Raw genomic sequence first — 21,665 nt, forward strand, 5'->3', positions numbered from 1 at the left:
AAATTTGTAATCCACAAGCAAGGCAGCCCAAGTCTTTTTATCTTCCTCCGTCGTAGGCTTGTCACTGAAGTTGAAGTATTGGTGGTGGCTATCCTGCCGACTACGCCAAATGTAATAGGGGTGGGCCGCACTGGGGGGTGGTCCCTCATTTACCGTGCGCAGACGTCACAGACACAAGATGGAGGCAGATTTCGGGTACAACATGTCCAAGTTTATTTAGTCGTCCGTCTGACGACCTCAGCAGCACACCGCAATTCTACCACAACCCTCCGTTTCCAGGCCCGGGCACATACACCGTACTTTTAGCGTAGTGATGCTCCTCCCAGCTCGGTCACTGTTGCCGCCTTAGGCCTGTTCGCCAACAGCAATTTGCTGGTCAGAGGTCGTCGTCAATTTGGTATGTTTCCCCCGGGGCCTCGTCTGTTCTGCGGTTCTTCGTGTCAGGGCCACCCCCCTGACTTCCTTTCTCCTCAGTCCCCTAGTTGAGCTCTCCACACAGTACACACTTCGTCACAAACTCCTCTCCTCTTGAGCTCCTCCCGGGACTGGAACTTTCTGGAACCCTCCTGTCCTATTTATAACCTTCCCGGTTCCCTGTAACTCAGCCCCTCATGACCAACGGTTTCTAAAGCCCTAAGCTGCTGTCAAGTCCTGAACTCACGCTCTCCCCTGCCATCTTGTGGTCAACCCAAGGTACTGCACTCAATCTTCACTTTTCCAGCTGTTTCCCTAGTGTAATTACAAACATACACCTACTGTATAGTGCACAAACCATCCTTACTTCATGCTGACAAGTCCGTCCGTCAGGTCACCTTCCCCACACCTGCACCTATGGCGCAGGCAGAAATCTTGTGAAGAGAAACGGCCTACTCAATAAGGGGAAACCTTTTCGTATTTTTTAATTGTAAAATTAAACTGTAAGGGGTTATCGAGACCGTCCTGTATAGATGTGTATATATTAAAGGGAACCTGTCACCCCATTTTCGGCCTATAAGATACAGCCACCATCATCAGCGGCTTAACTACAGCATTCTGTAATGCTGTAGATAAGCCCCCCGATGTAACCTGAAAAATAAGAAAATCAAGTTAGATTATACTCACCGGGGGGCGGGGGCGGTGGGTGCCTTGGCCTGGCCCGGGTCCTCCCATCTTCATGTAATGATGTCCCCCTTCTTACTTCTGCCGCGGCTCCTGCGCAGGCGTACTTTCTCTGCCCTGTTGAGGGCAGAGTAAAGTACTGCAGTGCGCAGGCATCGGGAAAGGTCAGAGAGGTCTGGCGCCTGCGCACTGCAGTACTCTGCTCTCAACAGGGCAGAGAAAGTATGCCTGCGCTGGAGCCGCAGCAGAAGTAAGAAGGAGGACGTCACCTCTAGAAGATGGGAGGCGCCAGACCGAACTGGATCCCCGGGGGAGTATAATATAACTCGCTTTTCTTATCTTTCAGGTTACATCGGGGGCTTATCTACAGCATTACAGAATGCTGTAGATAAACTCCTGATGGCTGTGGCAGCAGCTTATAGGCCAAAAATAGGGTGACAGATTCCCTTTAATGTATGGTTTTCCAAATGTATATTGTTATTTTGCTTTATGGTAGGGAAAGTGTAGTACCCTATTTAGTCCTCTAGATGGGGGTAAAGTTATGCTCAAAATGTAAATAGTTAAATGTTGGAGGGGCTAACTGTGGTTAAGCTGGGGACCATCCGGCAGTTTAGTCAGTTGGGCTGGGGGAGCCCTGACAGGGCAGTTAGCCCCGTAACGATGTGAAGATAATAGCCCAGCCATTCGAGGCCGGAGGGCCAAAGAGAATAACAGCACAGTATACAGCAGCAGAGAGCAGAATTACAGAGTTTGCAGCAGGGCAGGCTTTATAAAAGGCATCATGTGGCTTCTTGCTACGTGGGCAGATGCCCTTTTGTCTGGGGCAAAACAGATGGGGGAACTCCCAAAGATACCGAAGCTGGACAGGAAGGATGCTGTGATGCTGACTGGGACGGGACGACCCAGGAACATTCTGGAAGGTGACAGTGACAATATAGGGAAAGAGAAGAAGGCAAACTTTGTGTTACCTGATGTATATGCTGTAACTGTGGTGAATGGACTGAGAACATATTAGAGTAAAGTTTCTTGTTTAAAGATGGTTGGAATTGGACTGTGACTCCGTTTGTGCCAAAAAAGTTAGGAAAAATATACAGCCACTTAGAGAAGGCCCTGAAGGTGAGAAGAATGGAACAACAGGTATGCTGACAGAGAACTGTGATGTGTATGTGAGGGGAGGCCAGGGCGCGCCTGGCCCGTTTACCTCAGTCACGACTACCGCCCTGGCTGACCCTTACACTGGAAAAGGAGGGAAAGAGAGTTTCAGCACCTATAGTGCAGGCAGAAATCCTGTGAAGAGAAACTGCCTACTCATTAGGGGGAAACCTTTTCATGTTTTTTCATTGTAAAATTAAACTGTGAGCCCTTTTATATAGCTAAACATTTATCCCCTTTTTTTCCCCAGCCAAGAAGGACTAAAGGAAGGATGAGAATCCACTGCTTAGAAAATGTAGACAAATCTCTTCATTTTCTCAGAGAACAGAAAGTTCATCTGGAAAATATCGGCCCCCATGACATTGTCAATGGTAATCACAGATTAATCCTTGGACTCATCTGGACCATTATATTACGGTTCCAGGTACGTGTGATTTTCCTATAACTTTGCTGATTACCATCGCACGAGTCCCCCATACTATATTACCACTGTCTACCTGCTTCTCTGATTGGATGTGACATGACTCCAACATTTCTGGCGCAAAAAAACAATATTTGGGTTCTATCGTCATAGATGCAAGATATTATTGTGGAGACGAAAGGCAGCGAGACTCGTTCTGCTAAAGACGCTTTACTTCTGTGGTGCCAGATGAAAACAGCAGGGTGAGTATGAATTGGGGGCATGTCATAAAAAGGGCGAGTCCTCAATGGTTGGAGCAAGGATCAAGCGTGTGCCCCAGCTGTCCATTTATTAACTATTGTACTGATGAAGATAGCTAAGCGCCGTATTCAAGGCCAGCCAACATCTATGGCTTTTCTCTCAAAGGGTCCCATAAATGTTGGCAGTCCCATACAATGAATGGAACTGACGACTTTCACTCTATTCTAAAAGGGGGACTCCAGAATCCTTTTCTTGGGATAAATGGAGGTCTTTCCAGTCAGACTTTTCCCTCGATTAGCAGCTTATCATCTACCTAGTGGTTAGGTGATGAGTTTTTATGGTAGGCTAATAACTGTAAGCGACCTAAACCCATGTGACTGGGTATTGGGCACTACTGAAGAATCTGCTGTGCCCAGTGATTGGTTGTAACGGTCACATCGCTATGTCAAATCCTCTTGTAGGCCAGGATATAGAGACCGTCAGGGGACTAGGTAGGCGGCCAGCATGGGAGCAGAAGAGAACTCTAGAATTACTCTGTTATTTTATACCGTTCTAAACTTTTAATTAAAATGTCAGGAATCCGAAAACCAACTTTTAATTTTTTTCTGTTTACAAAATGTTGAGATGTTGAGAAAGTTAACTCCGTGTTTGGTCTACTGCCCACAAAATTTCCTAAAGGCCAAATTGTTTAACTTGGTAATGAATGTTAACAATGATAAATCTGATTATTGTAGATATCCAAATGTCAATATCACCAACTTCACATCCAGCTGGAAGGACGGATTAGCTTTCAATGCCCTTATCCACAAGCACAGGTAAGATAATGGGATGTGATGCGAATGCCCTTCCTAGGTTGTAGAGCTTACAAGACCATATCTTTTGTGTGGAAGAACGCGTGGTTCCATGAAGACAACCCCTTCTCTACAGATAGCTGCTCCATGTGCCACACATGAAAATTACAGTATGGCCGACCATGTAATTTATTACTGGACTGGTCTGTTAATGGATTTGCAGCTCTTTGTGTGTGGTTCAGGCTCATAGAGGGGAATCCTGAACTAGGGACCCCATTTCATTACATACTTTATAAGTAGAGTTGAGCGAATTCAGATTACTTTCTGTTTCTGTTTCTGTTTTTTTCCAATATTTGCCAAACATCATTGGAGTCAATGGGAGTAGAAATGAATAAATGTGTTTGGAAACGATTGTCAAACATAAATTTGGCTCGAATAGGGTACCAATATGGCATGAATTCGGCAAATTCGGATTCGGTGATCGTTTCCGAACATATTCACTCAACTCTAGTTATAAGGCAACTACTACCACCAAGCAAGTCAAGGATTATCAAGGTCTCTCAATCGCAGGCTATGTTCTTGAATATACATTGCCTATACTTAGAGTACCATGACGTCCTTGTTATTTGGAACTTGTCTCTCTTGGACATATATGTATATGCTATAAAAAGTGGTATGCAATGTATATGTCAAGATTTTCCATGTTTTCATAGTTCCCTAGGTTATCAAGGACGACAAGACAGATTCAGGGAGTAGCAGTTCAGCGTCTTCCTTGCAATGTGTAATGCACTAACCACGATAATGTTTCCCTTTCAGGCCTGATCTGATCAACTTTGAAAAACTCAAGAAATCAAACGCTAAATACAACTTGGAAAATGCATTTAACGTGGCCGATAGACAACTGGGCATAACACAACTTCTAGATCCGGAGGGTAAGTTACACTCGAGTTGTGTCTATTCGTTTTGTGGGAAGGAATAGGAATCCACTATGTTATCTACTGTTCTTTTTATATATATATATATATATATATAACATTTTATTTTGCTTCAATTTACTATTTAGTCCAATGTGAAGAACTGTGTCACAATTTAATTCATTTACAATTCCGACAACCTAGAGGGTGAGAATATAGGGGCAAAATATGTGCAGCTATAGCGTAGAGACTAAGCATGCATGTTGTAGTAATATATTTTTATTTTTTGCATGAAATAATACTAATTTTATTTATTTTTTAATGTTATCAGCAGGAGTGACTTTACTTTGCGCCCAGACTTTGGTTTCTGTGTCTATTCAATACCCAAACATGTAAAGGTCTGTGCATGCGATGTCTTTTTCAGGTGGATTCCGCCTGAACAAGTGCCGCAAAAAGTAAAACAATCTGCTGCGATTATTGCATTTTTGCTGTTTTTTTTTTTTTTTTTTACAGATTTGACTCGGTTTTTTTTTTCTGTGAGCTTAGTTTTTAGTGCAGAAACATTGGAATTCTGCACTTAAAAAGTGTTTTTTTGCATTCATTTTTTGCAGGCTTCCCAAAGAAGTCTATAGGGAAAGAAAGGTACCAAAAACCATACGGTTTAAGAACATCTTTAGACAAACGGCGACCATGAGTTCTTAGTAAATCACATCCACTTTGCTTAAAAGTATATCTGAAAAGAACACGTATGAACCCAAAATCTCAAAAAATAAATCTTTATTAAATAGCCAAAAAGACATGTATGACATACAAAGTTAAAAAGTGGGAAACCTAAAAACAAGGCACCACAACCCGCATTTAAAACAAAAGGAGGCTGCACATATCGAAAAAAAAACAATAATCACTCTTCAGACATCAAATCGTTATAGAAGAGTGCGTCCCTAGGACATAATGACTCAATGCTATAATAGCTACCAATCCTATACAAGTAGTGTATGCGGTGCAGAGATTCGCACTTCCTCCTGTGGGTGATGATGCCACCCACTTTGCTTAAAAGTAGCAGATTTTCTGCACAAAAAAATACAGCAGATAAAATGCAGCATTGACGCAACGAGAACGGCCAAAGTGTGTGTTTCTAAACTCAGTTAACACGGTCTAATGTCAATGTGTCTGGCCATCTAATTCCAGAGATCAAGTCATAAAGTAATCAAGTGTGTATGTCCACTTTAACACCTAGAAAACAATGAATTTCTTGTGTAGTCACTATATGGCCGGGGTCAGACTTGTGAGTGCGATGCGAGAAACACGCATCGAAACCCGGCACTGCCGCCGGCACTTGGGACCAGAGTGTGCGGCTGCATGTATTTCTATGCAGCCGCACACTCCGGTCCCGAGTGCCGGCGGCAGTATCGGGTATTGATGCGAGAGATTCGCGCAAGTTTCTCGCATCACACTCGCAAATGTAACCTCGACCTATCTCTTAGGCCTCTTTCACACTTCAGTTTTTTGCATCAGTCAAAATCCGCCAAAAGGACAGATGGCGGATCCGTTTTAGTACTGATGACAACGGATGGCACCCGTCCGTTTTTTTGACGGATCCGACAAATGAAGAATTTTAAAGGAATCGCAGCCTGGAAAAGGAGAGAGAGAGAGAGAGAGATAGATATTTTTTTTTTGTCCGGCAACCAAAAAGAATTTCGGGTTAAATGAGTGTCTGGAGGATCCGCCGGAGAAAAAAACGTTGCAAGCTCCGTTTTGAACTCTTTGAGGATGGTGACTGACAGCAACTTTTGGCGGATCCGCAAAAAAACGGATGCAACGGACGGCAATCCGTCACAATCCGCCTATAATGGAAGTCAATGGGGAAAAAACGGATCCTCAAAGGAAAATTGCGGATCCGTTTTTTTCAAAACCTGGCGGATTGTGACTGATTGTAAAAAACTGAAGTGTGAAAGAGGCCTTATAGGGAAACAAGGAATAGATCCAAAGAACTTAAAAATGAAACTTTTATCGTCCACAAATTCTTGGGATTAACTCCAAATACCACCATAACTGATGCACGGAGTGGAAACAGCTTCAGGAAATCATTCTACTTTGGGGAGTTTTCGAAGGAGTTTTTTTTTTTTCATCCATGAAGCAGTTTTGGAAGAGTTTTTCCAGAGCTTTATTTTCCCCTGAAGAATTTTTTGCAGCCTTGTGATGAGAATTTGCCTAGTTTGAAGCATTTTCCATCAGGCTCTGCTTCAAAAAAGTGAAATTAATTTTCTTTTTTTCCTGCCAGGCTCTTTTCAAAGGCTGAAGCCTAAAACAAGCGCTCAAAAAAACTGAATATATCAACAGGAAAATGGTTTTATAATATAAATGAATAGGAAGAGACTTTCAAGTGTATTTAAAGGGATCTTTCAAAATTGTTTTTTTTTATGAGGACCTACTAAAAAACAAAAACTAAAACAAAACTCCACAAAAAACTTTGTGCACATACAGTACCCTAAAAATTATATCACAGTATTCAGCAACAGATAGGGTATAACATGGTTATAGCAACTTATGCTATTTTTTTGTAGTGACAGATTCTTTTTAAAGAGAACCTGTCTCCTTATCCATGCTAACCAAATCACAGGAGTATAAGTTTTTTCTTTGAAATGTTTAGAGAAAATATATCATAATTAAGAAGCTGCACCGGACTAGACCAGTCACCGGCTATGGTTCTTGGCTGGATCTCCCATCTACATTTTCTCTGAAATGTTGATGCATTTTAAATCAAAATATACCCAACTGCAATCGTAGCGCCAGGCTCCGATTCATGCTGCTCACGGTTTGGGCAACATAAATCTGGTAATAGGCTCCCTTTAATGAGAACCTAACAGCTGATTACCTGGCTGAGTTGGGATGTAAAAGACAGGGGCAAGCTTTCCTACCATAAATATTGCATCTTTATGCAAGTGAGGCTTTATGTGTACCGAGGGCGGGCAGATTCTGTTTGTTTGTTTTTGCTTTTTTTTTTACATCCATAAAGCTTCAAAGTCTCATTTGTGACCAGAAAGGTAGGTATCTGCCCATTTAGCAATTTGATTAGTCTGGAGAACCATGGAAATAGAAGTACAACTTTTAGTTCTCGCTTGTTTGTTACCTGGGGTTCTAGTTGCTGTCACTAAATCTGCCGGTGGCATGAAAACTATGTGATATCGTTTCATTGTGTGATGTGTGGAGGCGGCTGACTGGTACAAATGAGCAAAGGTAAACTTTTCTTAGGAAATCCCCAACTACTGTCAATATGAACAGTTATTGAGTGCGAGTTGGCATTTATTCCATCGTTTTTCCCCCGAGGGCGGCAGAGAAACATTCCTCCATTACTTAGGATTCTTATACAATTTCATTAGACAAAAGCCTTTATTTTCTTGAAGGATTCACTACCTGCGCCAACCACTGTCCCAAAACCAAATCCATAGTTTAACTAAGCACATCCCATTCTTCATATGGATTGAAGCCAGTAAATATTTTTTTTGCCCTACCATTCAGCCTCACTCTCTACCCTCACCCTCCCACCATTCCTACACATAAGTATCAGATTTTTTTTTTCTCTTTACGGAAAACCCTTTTACAAAAATTGTTCCCAACTTTTTTTTCTCTTGTTGCAGATGTCTACACTGAAAATCCAGATGAGAAATCCATTATAACGTACGTGGTGGCCTTTTATCATTATTTCTCCAAAATGAAGGCATTGGCTGTAGAAGGCAAAAGAATTGGCAAGGTAAGACTAGAGTTATGACTTTCGGTCATTACATGGGTGAAAACGTCTATAGACTAGTAAAGTTTATAATGGAAGGTTCTCATTATTGATAATTATCAGCCGTTGGCTTTTTGGCAGGGGTGCTTCATCCTACAATTATTGCCTTTTCAATCACCCTTGCTCTTGGCTAATGGCACCGGCATTATAAAAAGTGATACGGCAAGTAGCCAAGCTAAAGGGAACTTGTTAGCTGATTCATTTGGCCGAAGCATGGGCAGCGTGACCCACAGACCGACTTAGCGTAAAACAGCAGGTGGGGAAAAGGTGGCTAGGATGGGATGACTAGTCCAAGATCAGTCATTACCAACTTCTCCCCATCCCACTAGACTAGACTGACAGAATTCTCTCTGGATGTGTGTATATACTCCGACACCTGACAGTCTAGGTGTACGGGGTGGTGAGAACCAACAGGGACATATTGCTTGGAACTGGTCCTCATGGACTCTTCATCCCCATTTGCAGTTTTGAAATATATTTTCTCTGAAACGCCACATATGGGTATACAATAATGGTTCTAGCCTTGGGTTCGCTCAGCATGAATTGGCTGACAGGTTCCCTTTAAACTGTAATAATCAGTGGACACTGGGCCCAGGTACTCTGGGGATGCCCATCACAGAGGACCCCTGCACCTACCCATCTGTTCATTGACCCTGAGCAGTACCCCGTGACATCAGGCTGTTTCTAATTTGTTTAACACTTGGATGTGTGTGGCTCGGGTGTCTCACTGGACATCCACCATTTCTGAATGGAGATCAACAATGAACGTTTCTTTTGCTTTTAAGAAGAATAATTTAATAAGCTGAGGCTGCCTCAATAAGTTTATATATCAAGATACACTGCATTTTGGGGCCGATACGTCACTGAATTTTGTTTGTGGATTACTGAACTAAAATGTATTTTTTGAACTTTGGAGTGCAGGGTATGTTGATATATTTACTTGTACAGAGTGGAACCCTTGCTCAAGCACCCATAATCTCCTTCTTCTAGAATGCCTTGTATCCACTACCATTGCCTAAATGAGTTTGTTAAAATCTGGGGTCCCCCCCCCTAACTGCCTGACCTCCTTTTTCTTTTCTTCCCTCCTGATTGTCTCTGGGTCACATAAGGCCCATTCTTTAGGTCTCCTTGATCCTTGACGGAACAGACACCCAGCTGATGCAGTTGATTTCCTACTTTTATTGATGGATTTGTTTGTATTCAGACCTGCTTATTGTACAAACTCATAGCATGAGCTACTTTATTTTACATATGATACATGAGAATATTTGTATTATCTTCTTATTTGTATGCCGGTACATCTTGGCGATATACAGTGTCTCTGATTGTCTTTTATATTTGCTGTGTTGTAGTATGTGCTCTATCCTTGAAGTTTTTAATAAACTTTATCTTTTAAAAAAAATAAAAACTGCAATAATGTTTGCACAATGCATCCTCCATACATCCAGCGGACCACACATCTCACTATTTAACCAGGGAAGGGTTGCCAAGAATATGTAAACTGTACAGGCAATGAATTATTGTATTAGGGTTCATACAAACATCCGTGCATATCGGTCAGAGACAGGACCGCAGTGCATGGCCTGGTGGGGTATCTGCTGACCTGAGCATGACGGCCTCATAGATATACATGAAACTGTCACTCTTGGGTCAGGAGTGCTGCGGCCAGTCCGTGCATTAGCGGTCCGATCTCAGATCGATGTGCACAGACGTGTGCACCGACTCACGTAAAATAAATTAAATTTGCACTGTTTGACCTGTTGTATCATTGATCAGTGCTTGTTATAGTCATAATTCCATCTGTGTGAAGATATGTACACAAGATGTCCATTTCAGGAGTATTCGGTCTGAAACCCCTGTAAAAAAGCCCTAAAAAAATGCAAAAAAGAACAAACAAATGCACTGCAATATAAAAACGCGTTGCTGTGCACATGTACAGTCTTTTTTATTCTTCTTTTAACAGATGTGACTCAATTGAAAAAAATCAGCAGTATGGTCTTATGGTGTCTTCCACTTGGAAGACACTTACTAGTAACACACACAATATTAAAAAAATCAAACCCAGAAACCTTAAAAGACATTATATAAGACACATTAGGGAAAACGCCGCCTGCATCTTTCTATAGCAAAAACGACGTGGGTACGACGGCTTCTAAAAGCTGTTGCGTGCATAAACCCTGATACATAGTATGTTCTTCGCTCTTCTTAATGACACATGTGTTTCTTCTTTAGGTCCTCGATAACCTAATGGACTCAGACAAGATGATATATGAATATGAAAGACTGACTTCTGATCTGCTGACGTGGATTGAACAAACCATCATCGCTCTCACTAACTGGAAGTTTGCTAATTCCTTGCTGGGTGTTCAACAACAGTTACAGTCATTCAGTGCATACAGAACCATAGAGAAGCCACCAAAGTAAGTTCAGTGCCAGTCAAGGTTTCTATGTTAGTAACTAAACCACCATTAATTTTGGGTGTCCCGATACTGCACAACTCTGCATCAGCTGGAACAGTGTGCATGTACACTGATGTATACAAATGTGATAAAACTAATGTAAATTGGTCAATTTTATCAACAGATTTAATGAAAAGGGCGAACTAGAGGTCCTACTGTTCACCATACAGTCCAGAATGAGGGAAAACAAGCAAAAAGTGTATGTGCCTCGAGATGGGCAGCTTGTGTCCGACATCAATAGGGTAAGACAATATGTGACTTATGAAAGTGAAGCCATGACAGTAGTGTGAACAGAGCTTTAGGGTACACTCAATATTACGCTGTGGGTTTGGTCATGGAGCTGTGCAGTTTTGCTGGTGATTTTGGTGTGGATTTTTGATCCATGGCAAAATTTGCTTGAGAAAATGTGCACATACCCTAAAGTTCTCATAACTCTACTTCCATTCTTAATTGTGCAAAGACATGTTTGATAAATATGGTTTTACGTGGTTCCAACCAGTCCTACTGACAATGGGATCTACTTTTGGCACTAAGGCACATTGTAAAAGATAGAATTGATGGCATATATTTTCATGCTGTGGATTTAAAGTTCAAGTTCACTGACCCGAATCATAGGAGAATCCAATCCGTGTTTTAAAAATAAAAATGTAAATGGCGGGAACTGTTAGATGACCCATGTAGGGGAGACTTCAGCTGTAATGATTTTATGCTGTGAAATACAGGCATGGGGTCGTCTTGAAAAGGCCGAACATGATCGCGAGACGGCACTAAGGAATGAGCTGATTCGACAGGAGAAGTTGGAACAGTTGGCCAAACGTTTAGATCGAAAAGCCGCAATGAGAGAAGCCTGGGTGGCTGAAAATCAGCATCTGATTGCTCAGGTAAGTGGCTTTTTTTCAAAAAGAAGCTTACGCTAAAGTTGATCTTTTGGCATAGTTCATGTGGGAAAACCATGATAGGTCTGGAGAAGTTGGGTTCACCTGGTTCCCATAGTCGGAATTTAAAAGAGTTTTCCCATGAACAAAAGTTCATTTTAATCAATAGATCTTGGAATAATAATAATTTCTACAATAGAATGCGTTTAAATAAAATGTTCCTGTGGACTCTGGCCCAGCGTCCAGGTCAGTGGTACTTGGCGGCTACACGGGATGCCTTTTAATCTCTTACCTTCCAGCATCACTGGTTCGGCTTTTGATTAGTCAGGGCTGGCGCGACATCATCTGTGCGTCATGTTACATAGATGATGACGTTGTAGCCCCAACAAATCAAATGCCTCGATGGGAACACCAGAAAGATAGAAGATCAGGCCTCCTGTCTAGCTGCAAGGTACCGCTGACCTGGATATCGGGCCTGAGTTCCACAAATCGATCAGCTCATCTCTAATCTAAGGATAGGACATCATTATACTAGTCTCGGACAACCCTTCCAAGACAGAAATATCCCTTTAATCACTAAATGTATTTCATCATTGTGATATTCTGATATATAATTGGGATCTTGTTGCCTACTATAGGATAATTTTGGTTGCGATTTGCCATCAGTGGAAGCATCTAATAAAAAGCATGAAGCTATCGAAACGGACATCTTTGCCTATGAAGGACGAATTCAGGCAATAGTCAATGTAGCAAAAGAGCTGGAGAATGAGAATTATCATGACATAAAGAGGATAAATGCCAGAAAAGACAACATTGTACGCCTCTGGCAATATCTACTTGAGCGACTGCATAACAGGCGGCAGAGACTGGACATGAATCTTGAGCTTCAAGTTCTTTTCCAAGACATGCTACACACTGTCACATGGATGGATGAAATGAAGGTGAGGATACGGTTCTCCATTCACCAAAGATCCTCTTCCACCATTTCTTTTTCTTTTTCAGTAGCAGTTAAAGTGAATTTCCATCTTTTCTACGTCATTTTTCGCTACAACATAATGGAGCTTAGGCAGCTAATTTATATTGTTTTATTATTAAAGGAATATTGTCATCCTATACCTTTATGACCTATGCACATGAATGATTGATAGTTGCTGGTGGCGGAGGTGAGACCCACATCTATCTCCGGAACAAGGTCCTCAAAACTCAATTCTGCCTGTTGTTACAGCTGCGCAGTACGGAGAGGTGGCCACACATACGATGGTCTTGCCATTCACTTCTATGGGAGTTTTTAATAACCTCTACTGTAGAAATTAATGGAGAGAGGGAATGAACTACATCCGTAGCACCAGGCAGTGTGTGAGGACTCCTATTTGGAGTTAGGTGCTGTAAATTTCACAAAGAAACTTGCATTAATAAATAGATCTCTCAGACCTGACGGGGCTGGTGTACTTATCTTAAAAATACATGTCAGAATTGAGGTATAAGCCTACATTCAAGTTTACATGCGATCTCTGCTCACCTAGTCTGATTGACAGCTCCTCAGTGTACCTCCTCCCTGTTGTTGTTGAGATCTCACACTGCTCTGTACAAGTTGTAACTGCCAGGCTGGGTAAGCAGAGACTGAATGCAGCACTTTCCCTTTTTCCGTGGACTCATTTGAAAACTTTTTTTTTTTTACATATCAGGATTATACAGTTATCCTGATATGGATTTTTAAAGTAAGTATTCCAGCATATTAGGGTCTTAGAGATCTTGTCACTATCCATGCTAGATTGTGACAGATAAAAGCACATGTAACCTTTTTTTTTCCTTTAAGCTGTTTGCTTAAAGTTAGTTTTGCCCCCGGTGGCCATTAGGGTCATTACACAGTGGTGTCTTTAGTTCTAGTTTTGCCCCCGGTGGTGGCTAGTATTATTACACGGGAATCACTAGCAGGTGTGATTGCTCTGGCTCTTGCCTACAAAGGAGAGTCAGGTGGTCTCACTCACTGTTGGTGATATTGGTCATTTCCAACCATCCTCGGTGGAGGAAGGAGCTAGAGAGAGTTCCTTGCAGCTCAGTCAGAGTCCTGGTGTGGAAGGAGCTACTGTGAGGAGTTCCTTGCAGCTTTGACAAAGCTTTGGTGAAGTAGCAGCTATTCAGGAGGAAAGCTGCACTCAGGTGCTGGACTCTGTTGCTGGGAGCAATAGCAACAGAGCAAAGCTAAGTGGTTTTTCCCTGTTTGTAACTTTCCTTATGTGTGTTTTAGTGCAGTGGTGGGATTAATTTCTGCACCGTCCAATTCATTAGAAAGGGATAGGTGCAGGGCGAGCTAGGGTTTTTAGGTATCCTGCTCGTCGCCAGGTGCGGAACCTGCCTAGGGACCGTTAGGAGTGTAGAGACACTGACTCAGGGGAGTGCAGGAGGTCTCCACGTCCCCGTTCCCTATTGCAGGGCCCTCCATTGTATCGGTTTCCCTGGTGTTTCCCTTATCTCTGAAAAATCGACTTGCTGGAGGCAGAGTATCCAGTCACCCGTGACATCACAGATCTATTTAGTAATGTATGATGTCTGCATTATGAAATACGGTGACCTATACATTTAAAAGTTTTCTGCTTTAAGGAAAGTGGTTCCATAATTATGTTATATATGTAAAATAGCAAAAAGACTAGGTAGTCACCCTCCCATAGTGCAACACCAGATCGATGCCGTTCATCCAGTCACAGCAATTTGGCTGCTGCGATGATGTCACGTCAACAGCGCACATTAACGCTGCAGATGATCATTGCGCTCTGGCTCTGCTGATTATAGATGTCACGAACTGCTTAACTTTGTGATGGTTGCAGCGGTGTTATGCGTGACATCATTACTGCAACGAAAACACTGAAACTGGAGCAGCAGCTGTGCTGGACTAAAGGAAGGAGTAGTTGCATACTTTTTTAATTTTACAAGTGTAAAAAAGTTTGGGGACCACTTTTCTTAAAGGGTAAAACTTCTGAAAGTTTCATGCTGTGTACGAAGATCCACCTTAAAATTTTAACTTTGTATCTATGCAAATGATTTGGCACGCTCTGTCGGCTAAAAACTGTGCTCCGGCGGATATAAATATAAAGATATTAATCAGAAAAAATTTGAACCTGTTGGGATAAAAAAATGATGAAGCATGAGCACAGTGTATAGTACTGGTGCTCAGGGGATTAACCACAAGGGTGTGGCTTAATGCTTGAGTACTGGCGCTAGTGGGGTTAACCTCGAGGGTTGGGCATAGTGCTGCAACCAAGGTTATAATTTTTATTTCATAAATCAATAACATTCATGAAAATAAGAAACTTTGTAATACATTTTATTATAGAAATCTGCTTCTTTCTCCTCCTGAACTGATGTTTCACTCTCAATTCATAGGTAACATCTATATTCAGTTAAGACAGACTATGAAAATACTGACAAAAGAGTTGACAGTTGGTGCTTGTAAAAATCTATGAAGAGTGGTGGCAGGAGCAAGAGGCAGACACATACATTCTAGGGAGGAGCTAGAGGCAGACACAGACATTCTGCTTCAAGTTCTCCTGACAGTTACAGATCTCCATAGAACTTTATAGGCACCAACTGTCAATTCCTATCTCAATAATGGGAAAGCCTGTAATCACTGAAGACAAATTTTACCTGAGAATTTTGAGAAGGAAAGAAAGAGTCCAGGAGGAGAAAGAATCACATTTCTCTAATAAGATAAATTACAACGTTTCTTAATTTTATCGGCAGCTTTATTATGCTAAATTGAAATGTTCTCCGTTGGTTGGAACACTTATTTTACATGCTTCAATACATCTTTGGACAGCTTTACACTATGACAATGTTTTCATCGCATTTTATCCTCCTTTAGAATGGGATTTTATCTCCAGACTTTGGTAAACACCTGAACGAAGTGGAATATTTGCTTCAAAAGCATTTATTGACTGAAGCTGACATAGCCGCTCAGCAGGAAAAAGTGAAGTCTTACAAAACTGCTATGCAGAAGTTTGTCACAGGAGAAGGTAGGCGATGGGTTTTCTTTATCTAACAAATTATTACATTGTAGTAACACTTTGTAGAAAACTTTTCAGCCAACCAGTCTCTGATTTACACTGATGAGGGGAAAACACCCAGAAACAGGCTGTCTGTAGCTTATTTTCTGGCTTGATATTCATCCATGGTCACTTTGCAAGGCTCGTAAAAGGGTTGGACATTCACATAAGGGCAGTTTCACACGTCCTGATATTTCCGCTACCGGAAAAACGGTACCGGAGATGTCCGTGTGTAAATTTGTGACATTCATGTGGCATCCGTGTGCTATCCGTATGTTTGTGTGTACCATCCGTGTGTGATCCGTGTGCTGTCCATATGCTGTCCGTGTGTCCGTGCATTGAAAAAAATTGTTTCAGTGTTCACCCTATGACTTTTAAAAACGCACACGGATGGCACATGGACGCCATCCGTGTGCGGTACGTGTTTACGTGGACCCATTGACTTGTATGGGTCCGTGTGATCCGTGCTGTTGCACAAAAACGGACATGTCAGCGTGTTTTGCACACGGACACACGGTCCATGAAAACATGCTGACATGTACATGGACCCATTCATTAGAGTGGGTCTACGTGTGTCAGTGTCTCCGGTACATGAGAAAACTGTCACCACACGTACCGGAGCCACTGACATGTGAAACTGCCCTAAGGTAGACTAGTCACCTCTCCTTGGCGGTACTTGCAAGAGGTTTTTTTTTGCTTTGTTTTTTTTTTTAGAATTTTTTAACAATTGACAAAATGGAAATTCATAGAATAAAAGAGAAATAAGAATCAATTTAATACTTGATGTGACCATTATTTGCCTTAAAGCATCAATTCTTCTACTGTAGATACACATGCACAGAGTTTTTGAAGGCAATCAGCAGGGAGGTTGTTCCAAACATCTTGGAAAACTAAACGCAGATCTTCTGTGGATCTCGCTTATGAAAATCCTTCTGTCTTTCATGTAATGCCAGACAGACGCAATGATATTGAGATCAGGTCTCTGTGTGAGCTATACAGTGGGTATGGGAAGTATTCAGACCCCTTTACATTTTTCACTCTTTGTTTCATTGCAGCCATTTGGTAAATTCAAAAAGTTTATATTTTCTCATTAATGTACACTCTGCACCCCATCTTGACTGAAAAAAACAGAAATGTAGAAATTTTTGCAAATGTATTAAAAAAGAAAAACTGAAATATTACATGGTCATAATTATTCAGACCCTTTGCACAGTATTGAGTAGAAGCACCCTTTTGAGCTAGTACAGCCATGAGTCTTCTTTGGAATGATGCAACAAGTTTTTCACCCCTGGATTTGGGGATCCTCTGCCATTCTTCCTTGCAGATCCTCTCCAGTTCCGTCAGGTGTGAGTGCCCGTTCAAAGCAGTTAAAACTGGTTTGAATCACTGACTGATAACCATCTTACGATTTTACTTAAAAAAATGCTTTGTCTCATTTAATTTGCACAGCACTGTATTTCATTAAAGAAAACATGACTAAAGAATGAAGTAAAAAAAAGTCTAAAATACACTAACTACTGCCCTCCCTCATGTACAGCACCAGCCTTTATCATATAGTGTCCTCCCTTATGTATAGCGCCATCTGTGATTATAGTGTCATATTTTATTATGTATAACATCATCATTTATAATCTAGTGTCCTACTTTATTATGTATAGTGCCATCCCTTATAATATAATGTACTTTTTTATGTACAGCGCTCTCCCTTATCATATAATGTCATCTCTTATAATGGATAGCACTTACCCGTACCACAGTATTCTCCATTATTATGTATTGCATTGTCCCTTATCACATAGTGTCCTCCTTTATTATATGTGGTGTCACCCATATCATATGGTGTCTGCCCTTATTTCGTATTGTTCCATCTCTTATCATATAGAGTCCTTGCCTGTATATATTGCACCTCCCCCTCAAATTTATTTATTAACATAATGTTGTTGCATTTTCTAGGGTATAAGCCATGTGATCCACAACTGATTACAGACAGAGTAAAACACCTCGAGTTGTGTTATCAAGATCTTATTGCATTGTCAGCACATCGGAAAGCGCAGCTTCTACAGTGTAGGCGCATGTGGAAGTTCTTTGGAGACATGGATGAAATAGAAAGATGGATAAAGGAAAAAGAACAAATTTATACTTCTATGGACTTTGGAAAAGATCTCACCACCATTTCCATATTACAGAGAAAACATAAGGCTTTTGAAGATGAACTCAAAGGCCTTGAATCTAATTTACAGCAAGTCATCAAAGATGGAGAGTTTCTGATTGCCAATAAACATCCAGACGCACCTAAAATCCAAGAGCGAATAGACCATATTACTGAAGAGTGGGCACAGCTGAAAGATTTAGCAGCGTTCCGCCTCAAAGTGTTACGGGACACTGAAAACTTTTTCCAGTTTCAGGTTGATGCTGATGATCTGGCTACCAGGATGCAGGATTCATATCGTATCATTCAAACCGATGACATTGGTCATGATGAATATTCCACCAATGTTCTGGTGAAGAAACATAAAGATCTTCTAGATGACATCATGTTGAACAGAAAAGTTTTGGAAGGTCTTAACCAACAAGTTCAGACCTTCCCAGAGGACTACCAAACCTCCCCTGAGATAGACAGCCGACTTCAAAAACTGAAGGCTCTCTACTCTGATCTTGCATCTCTCGCTGATTTGCGTTCCCAAAAACTTCAAGATACTTTAGCGTATTATACAATTCTTGGAGAAATAGATTCATGTGAAATGTGGATGAATGAGAAAGAAAAGTGGCTGGGAAAGATGGTGATTCCTGAATCCCTGGAGGACATGGGAGTTGTTCAGCATAGGTGATGCCTTATCTTCTTTACAGATTATATTGCACTAGAGATGAAACATATTTATTGGGGAAACCCTGTATATGCTAAATATCTTCTGAAAAGTGCAGAACGGAAATGGACATTATGTTATTTGCTAACTCTTAGCTAGGTCACATCATTTTTTTACTATATGATTGAAATAATGTATTTTTGAGTAATGGGCACAACAACTAAGCAGCAAATTTGACAATTACTTTTTTTCTAGGTTTAATACTCTAGGCCAAGAGATGAATGCATTGGCTTCCCAGATTGAGAGTGTGAATAATGCTTCTGAGGTTCTCTTTGAAAGTGGACATCCCAATAGAATGCACGTGAAGCAAGGCCAAGATCATATGAACGCCAGGTGATAGTACATTATATTATTATTTTTCATTGCTTTTATAGCACCAACATCTCACACAGCTCTACACAGATTGTAAATGTGGTAGGGGCCGGGCTTGGGGGGGTGGACCGCTGCTTACCAGACGAGACAAAGACGAGACGGAGACAGATTCCACTTGTAACAGTTCCGGATTTTATTCGTCGTCCTCCTGACGACCAGAACCACGCACCGCAGCCTCCCCACAGCACCCTATCTCCAGGACCAGGTTCCTGCTCCCTAGCTCCAGTCGCAGTAACGTCCCTTGCGGATCCTTCGCTGGGGCTGTCCTAGACCAATCTACTGCCAGCGCTTCACCTGCCCAAGGTCGCCGTCCAATCGGTACCCCCGGGGCCTCGTCTGTCCTGTGGTCCGTCGAGTCAGGGCCACCCCCCTGACTGTCTCTTCTCGGTCAGTCCCCTGGTCGAGCTCTTCCACTGTCTCCGGTCTTCTGTCCTGAGTCTTCCTTTCCTGAGCTCCTCCCGGGACTAGACTCTTCTGGAACCCCAACCAGTTCTATTTATCCCCTCTCTCACTGGGGAATTCCTCTCCTGGGTTCCTAGCTACCCGCCCCCCATGACTAAGCGTTTCTTGAGCCATAGGCTGATGTTCAGTCCTCAACTACTCTCTCCTGCCATCTTGTGGTCATTTCTCAGTACTACACCCTCCTATCTACCTTTCCCAGCTGTCACCTTTCTATCCTGTCAATCTCTGTCTCTGGTGCACAAACCGTCCCCTCCTACTGCCAGTCACGTCTGTCCATCAAGTCACCTTCCCCACACTCCCCCTCCCTTTGTCCATTGTCATCCCGACAATTGTACTCCCTACCTATGTCGTTCTAAAGCTTATCCACAGTCTGTTGTCAGACCGGTCGCTGGGCCAATACCCGCTGCCTACGGGGCAGTACTAAACCGGGAGCACCATGCTCCGAGCAGCCTACTGCTACTCGCCAGCGCGCACGCCACGTGACAACTTCTTTCGGGTTGGCGAGGTCCACCCGGACTACTCTATGGCGTGAACCTCCCACTCCTCTCCCCTTCCACTACCTTCAGCTGTCCAGAACGCCATGACCGAGGCCTTCCGCCTACCAGGTCATCGTCACCCGCTCGTCCTTTTGGGGTGTCCGTGGAGTTGGGGACCTGACTGACGGACCACTGTCTGGTTCAATGTTCTTCGTTTCTTCGTCTTTCACTTAAAAGAGTCATGGCCGGCGTATTCGTCACTTCTACCTCGTACCCGGAACCTGTTACACACATTTTTTTTTTAAACATATTATTCATTAAATCAACTCTTAACATACTGTTACTTTTACTTTAATAACATTAGGATTTACTCAACTGGAGTAACCCCTTTTCCTCTTCTTTTTCTTTTTTTGTTTTTCTCTTTTTTTTTTTCCAAAACACGTTAACATTCTTTTTTTCCACTCTACTTTCCGTACAGCATCTTTAGAATAAAGACTCCCCTCCCTTTAACATTAATACTCCCCTTTTTCGCATCCCTGCTATGTCAGGAAAAACAAGTTCAACAATATATAAAAAAAACATTTTCTTTCAACCTGGACGAAACTGTCCTCGTGGTCTGCACAGCGGTGCAGCAAAGTCCCGACAGTCCAGGCCATCTCCTGGTGGCCGGTAGCAAGGGGCCCCACAGCCGTGGAGCTCCCAGAATGCAGGGAGTGTCTCTAGGGGTCCTTTCTACTGGGGCTCGTGACTTTCGGGTTCAGCAATTACGGCTACCGCGTAGTAGCCGCGGGGACAGTACTCTTTGTAGTACGATACCAAGTCCCCCTCTCGCAAATCCCGGCCGTGACGGATGGAAGTCACGTTGATGTACACCTTCCGGCCGGTTGCGAGGTCCCAAATGAACCCATATCCCTTTTTCAGGTTGGTGTACACGAGCCGGTCCATAGATCGTGAAGCCGCCATGCCAGCCTCCCCTCTCTCATGGAGCAGGTTCTGGACCTCCTGCTCCCTGGCCTTTTTCTTCCAGATGACCTGCGCGACCCAAACGGAGGTTCCGCTGTAGACCCCGGAGTCCGATGGGCGGGACACCACCGGGGTTGAGAGCGGGGCAGAGGCGGCCATTGATGTCGGCGGCCCAGTGCCCGCTGGGGCCGGGCGGCGGGCAGGGGCAGCCGCAGTTTCTGATAGGTAGGCTGCAAAGCCTGACAAGCAGGCCGCGGCCGACTCCGATGGTGACGCAGATGCGGCCGCGGGACAGGCCGCAACCGGAGTCACAGACGGGGTCGGAGTGGCGGCCGGCTTCAGGGGCTGGGTCGCTGCTGGCAGGTGGAACGCAGCTGAGTCGGCCGTGCGCTGGCTCCACACCGGCGACACCGGACGTGGCGCCGCCGGGTGGGGTGGTTTGGGGACGGGAGCAGGGGCATCGCTCAGCCCGGCAGAGGCCGCCGAGCCCTCCGCAGCCGGGCTTCCAGGAGCATAGGAGGCTGTGCGGTGCGGCCAGGTGGTGGGAGCCGCTTGCGGAGCCGCTGGCAGAGCCGGGGGAACTCTCACCTTCCCTGGCGCCGCGGGCTCCGACACGTCATCCCACGGCTCCTCCCGCAGTCTCCGCTCTTCACCCCACCGTCCCGCAGGGCTAGCCTCCAGGCTCGGGGATCCCACGGGGAGGCTCCCCAGTGCTGTCTTCGGCGGCCACTCCCGTGGGGCCCGCAGTCGC

General features: G+C 43.3%; 1 protein-coding gene across 1 annotated transcript in view; it reads left to right on the forward strand.

The window, feature by feature from the left end:
• SPTB (spectrin beta, erythrocytic) overlaps positions 1–21,665 on the forward strand; it is a 152,936-nt gene that overhangs the window by 76,116 nt on the left and 55,155 nt on the right. Inside the window, exons 4-15 of the mRNA XM_073554165.1 lie at positions 2,501–2,674; positions 2,825–2,913; positions 3,646–3,726; positions 4,519–4,634; positions 8,255–8,367; positions 10,636–10,823; positions 10,987–11,104; positions 11,585–11,743; positions 12,376–12,678; positions 15,597–15,747; positions 17,731–18,601; positions 18,837–18,974. Coding sequence (XP_073410266.1) covers positions 2,501–2,674; positions 2,825–2,913; positions 3,646–3,726; positions 4,519–4,634; positions 8,255–8,367; positions 10,636–10,823; positions 10,987–11,104; positions 11,585–11,743; positions 12,376–12,678; positions 15,597–15,747; positions 17,731–18,601; positions 18,837–18,974 — 2,501 coding nt within the window. The remainder of the gene's footprint in view (positions 1–2,500; positions 2,675–2,824; positions 2,914–3,645; positions 3,727–4,518; positions 4,635–8,254; positions 8,368–10,635; positions 10,824–10,986; positions 11,105–11,584; positions 11,744–12,375; positions 12,679–15,596; positions 15,748–17,730; positions 18,602–18,836; positions 18,975–21,665) is intronic.

Source organism: Dendrobates tinctorius, unplaced genomic scaffold, assembly GCF_039654945.1.
Source record: "Dendrobates tinctorius isolate UK_male_01 unplaced genomic scaffold, ASM3965494v1 ptg000208l, whole genome shotgun sequence".
Lineage (NCBI taxonomy): Eukaryota > Metazoa > Chordata > Amphibia > Anura > Dendrobatidae > Dendrobates > Dendrobates tinctorius.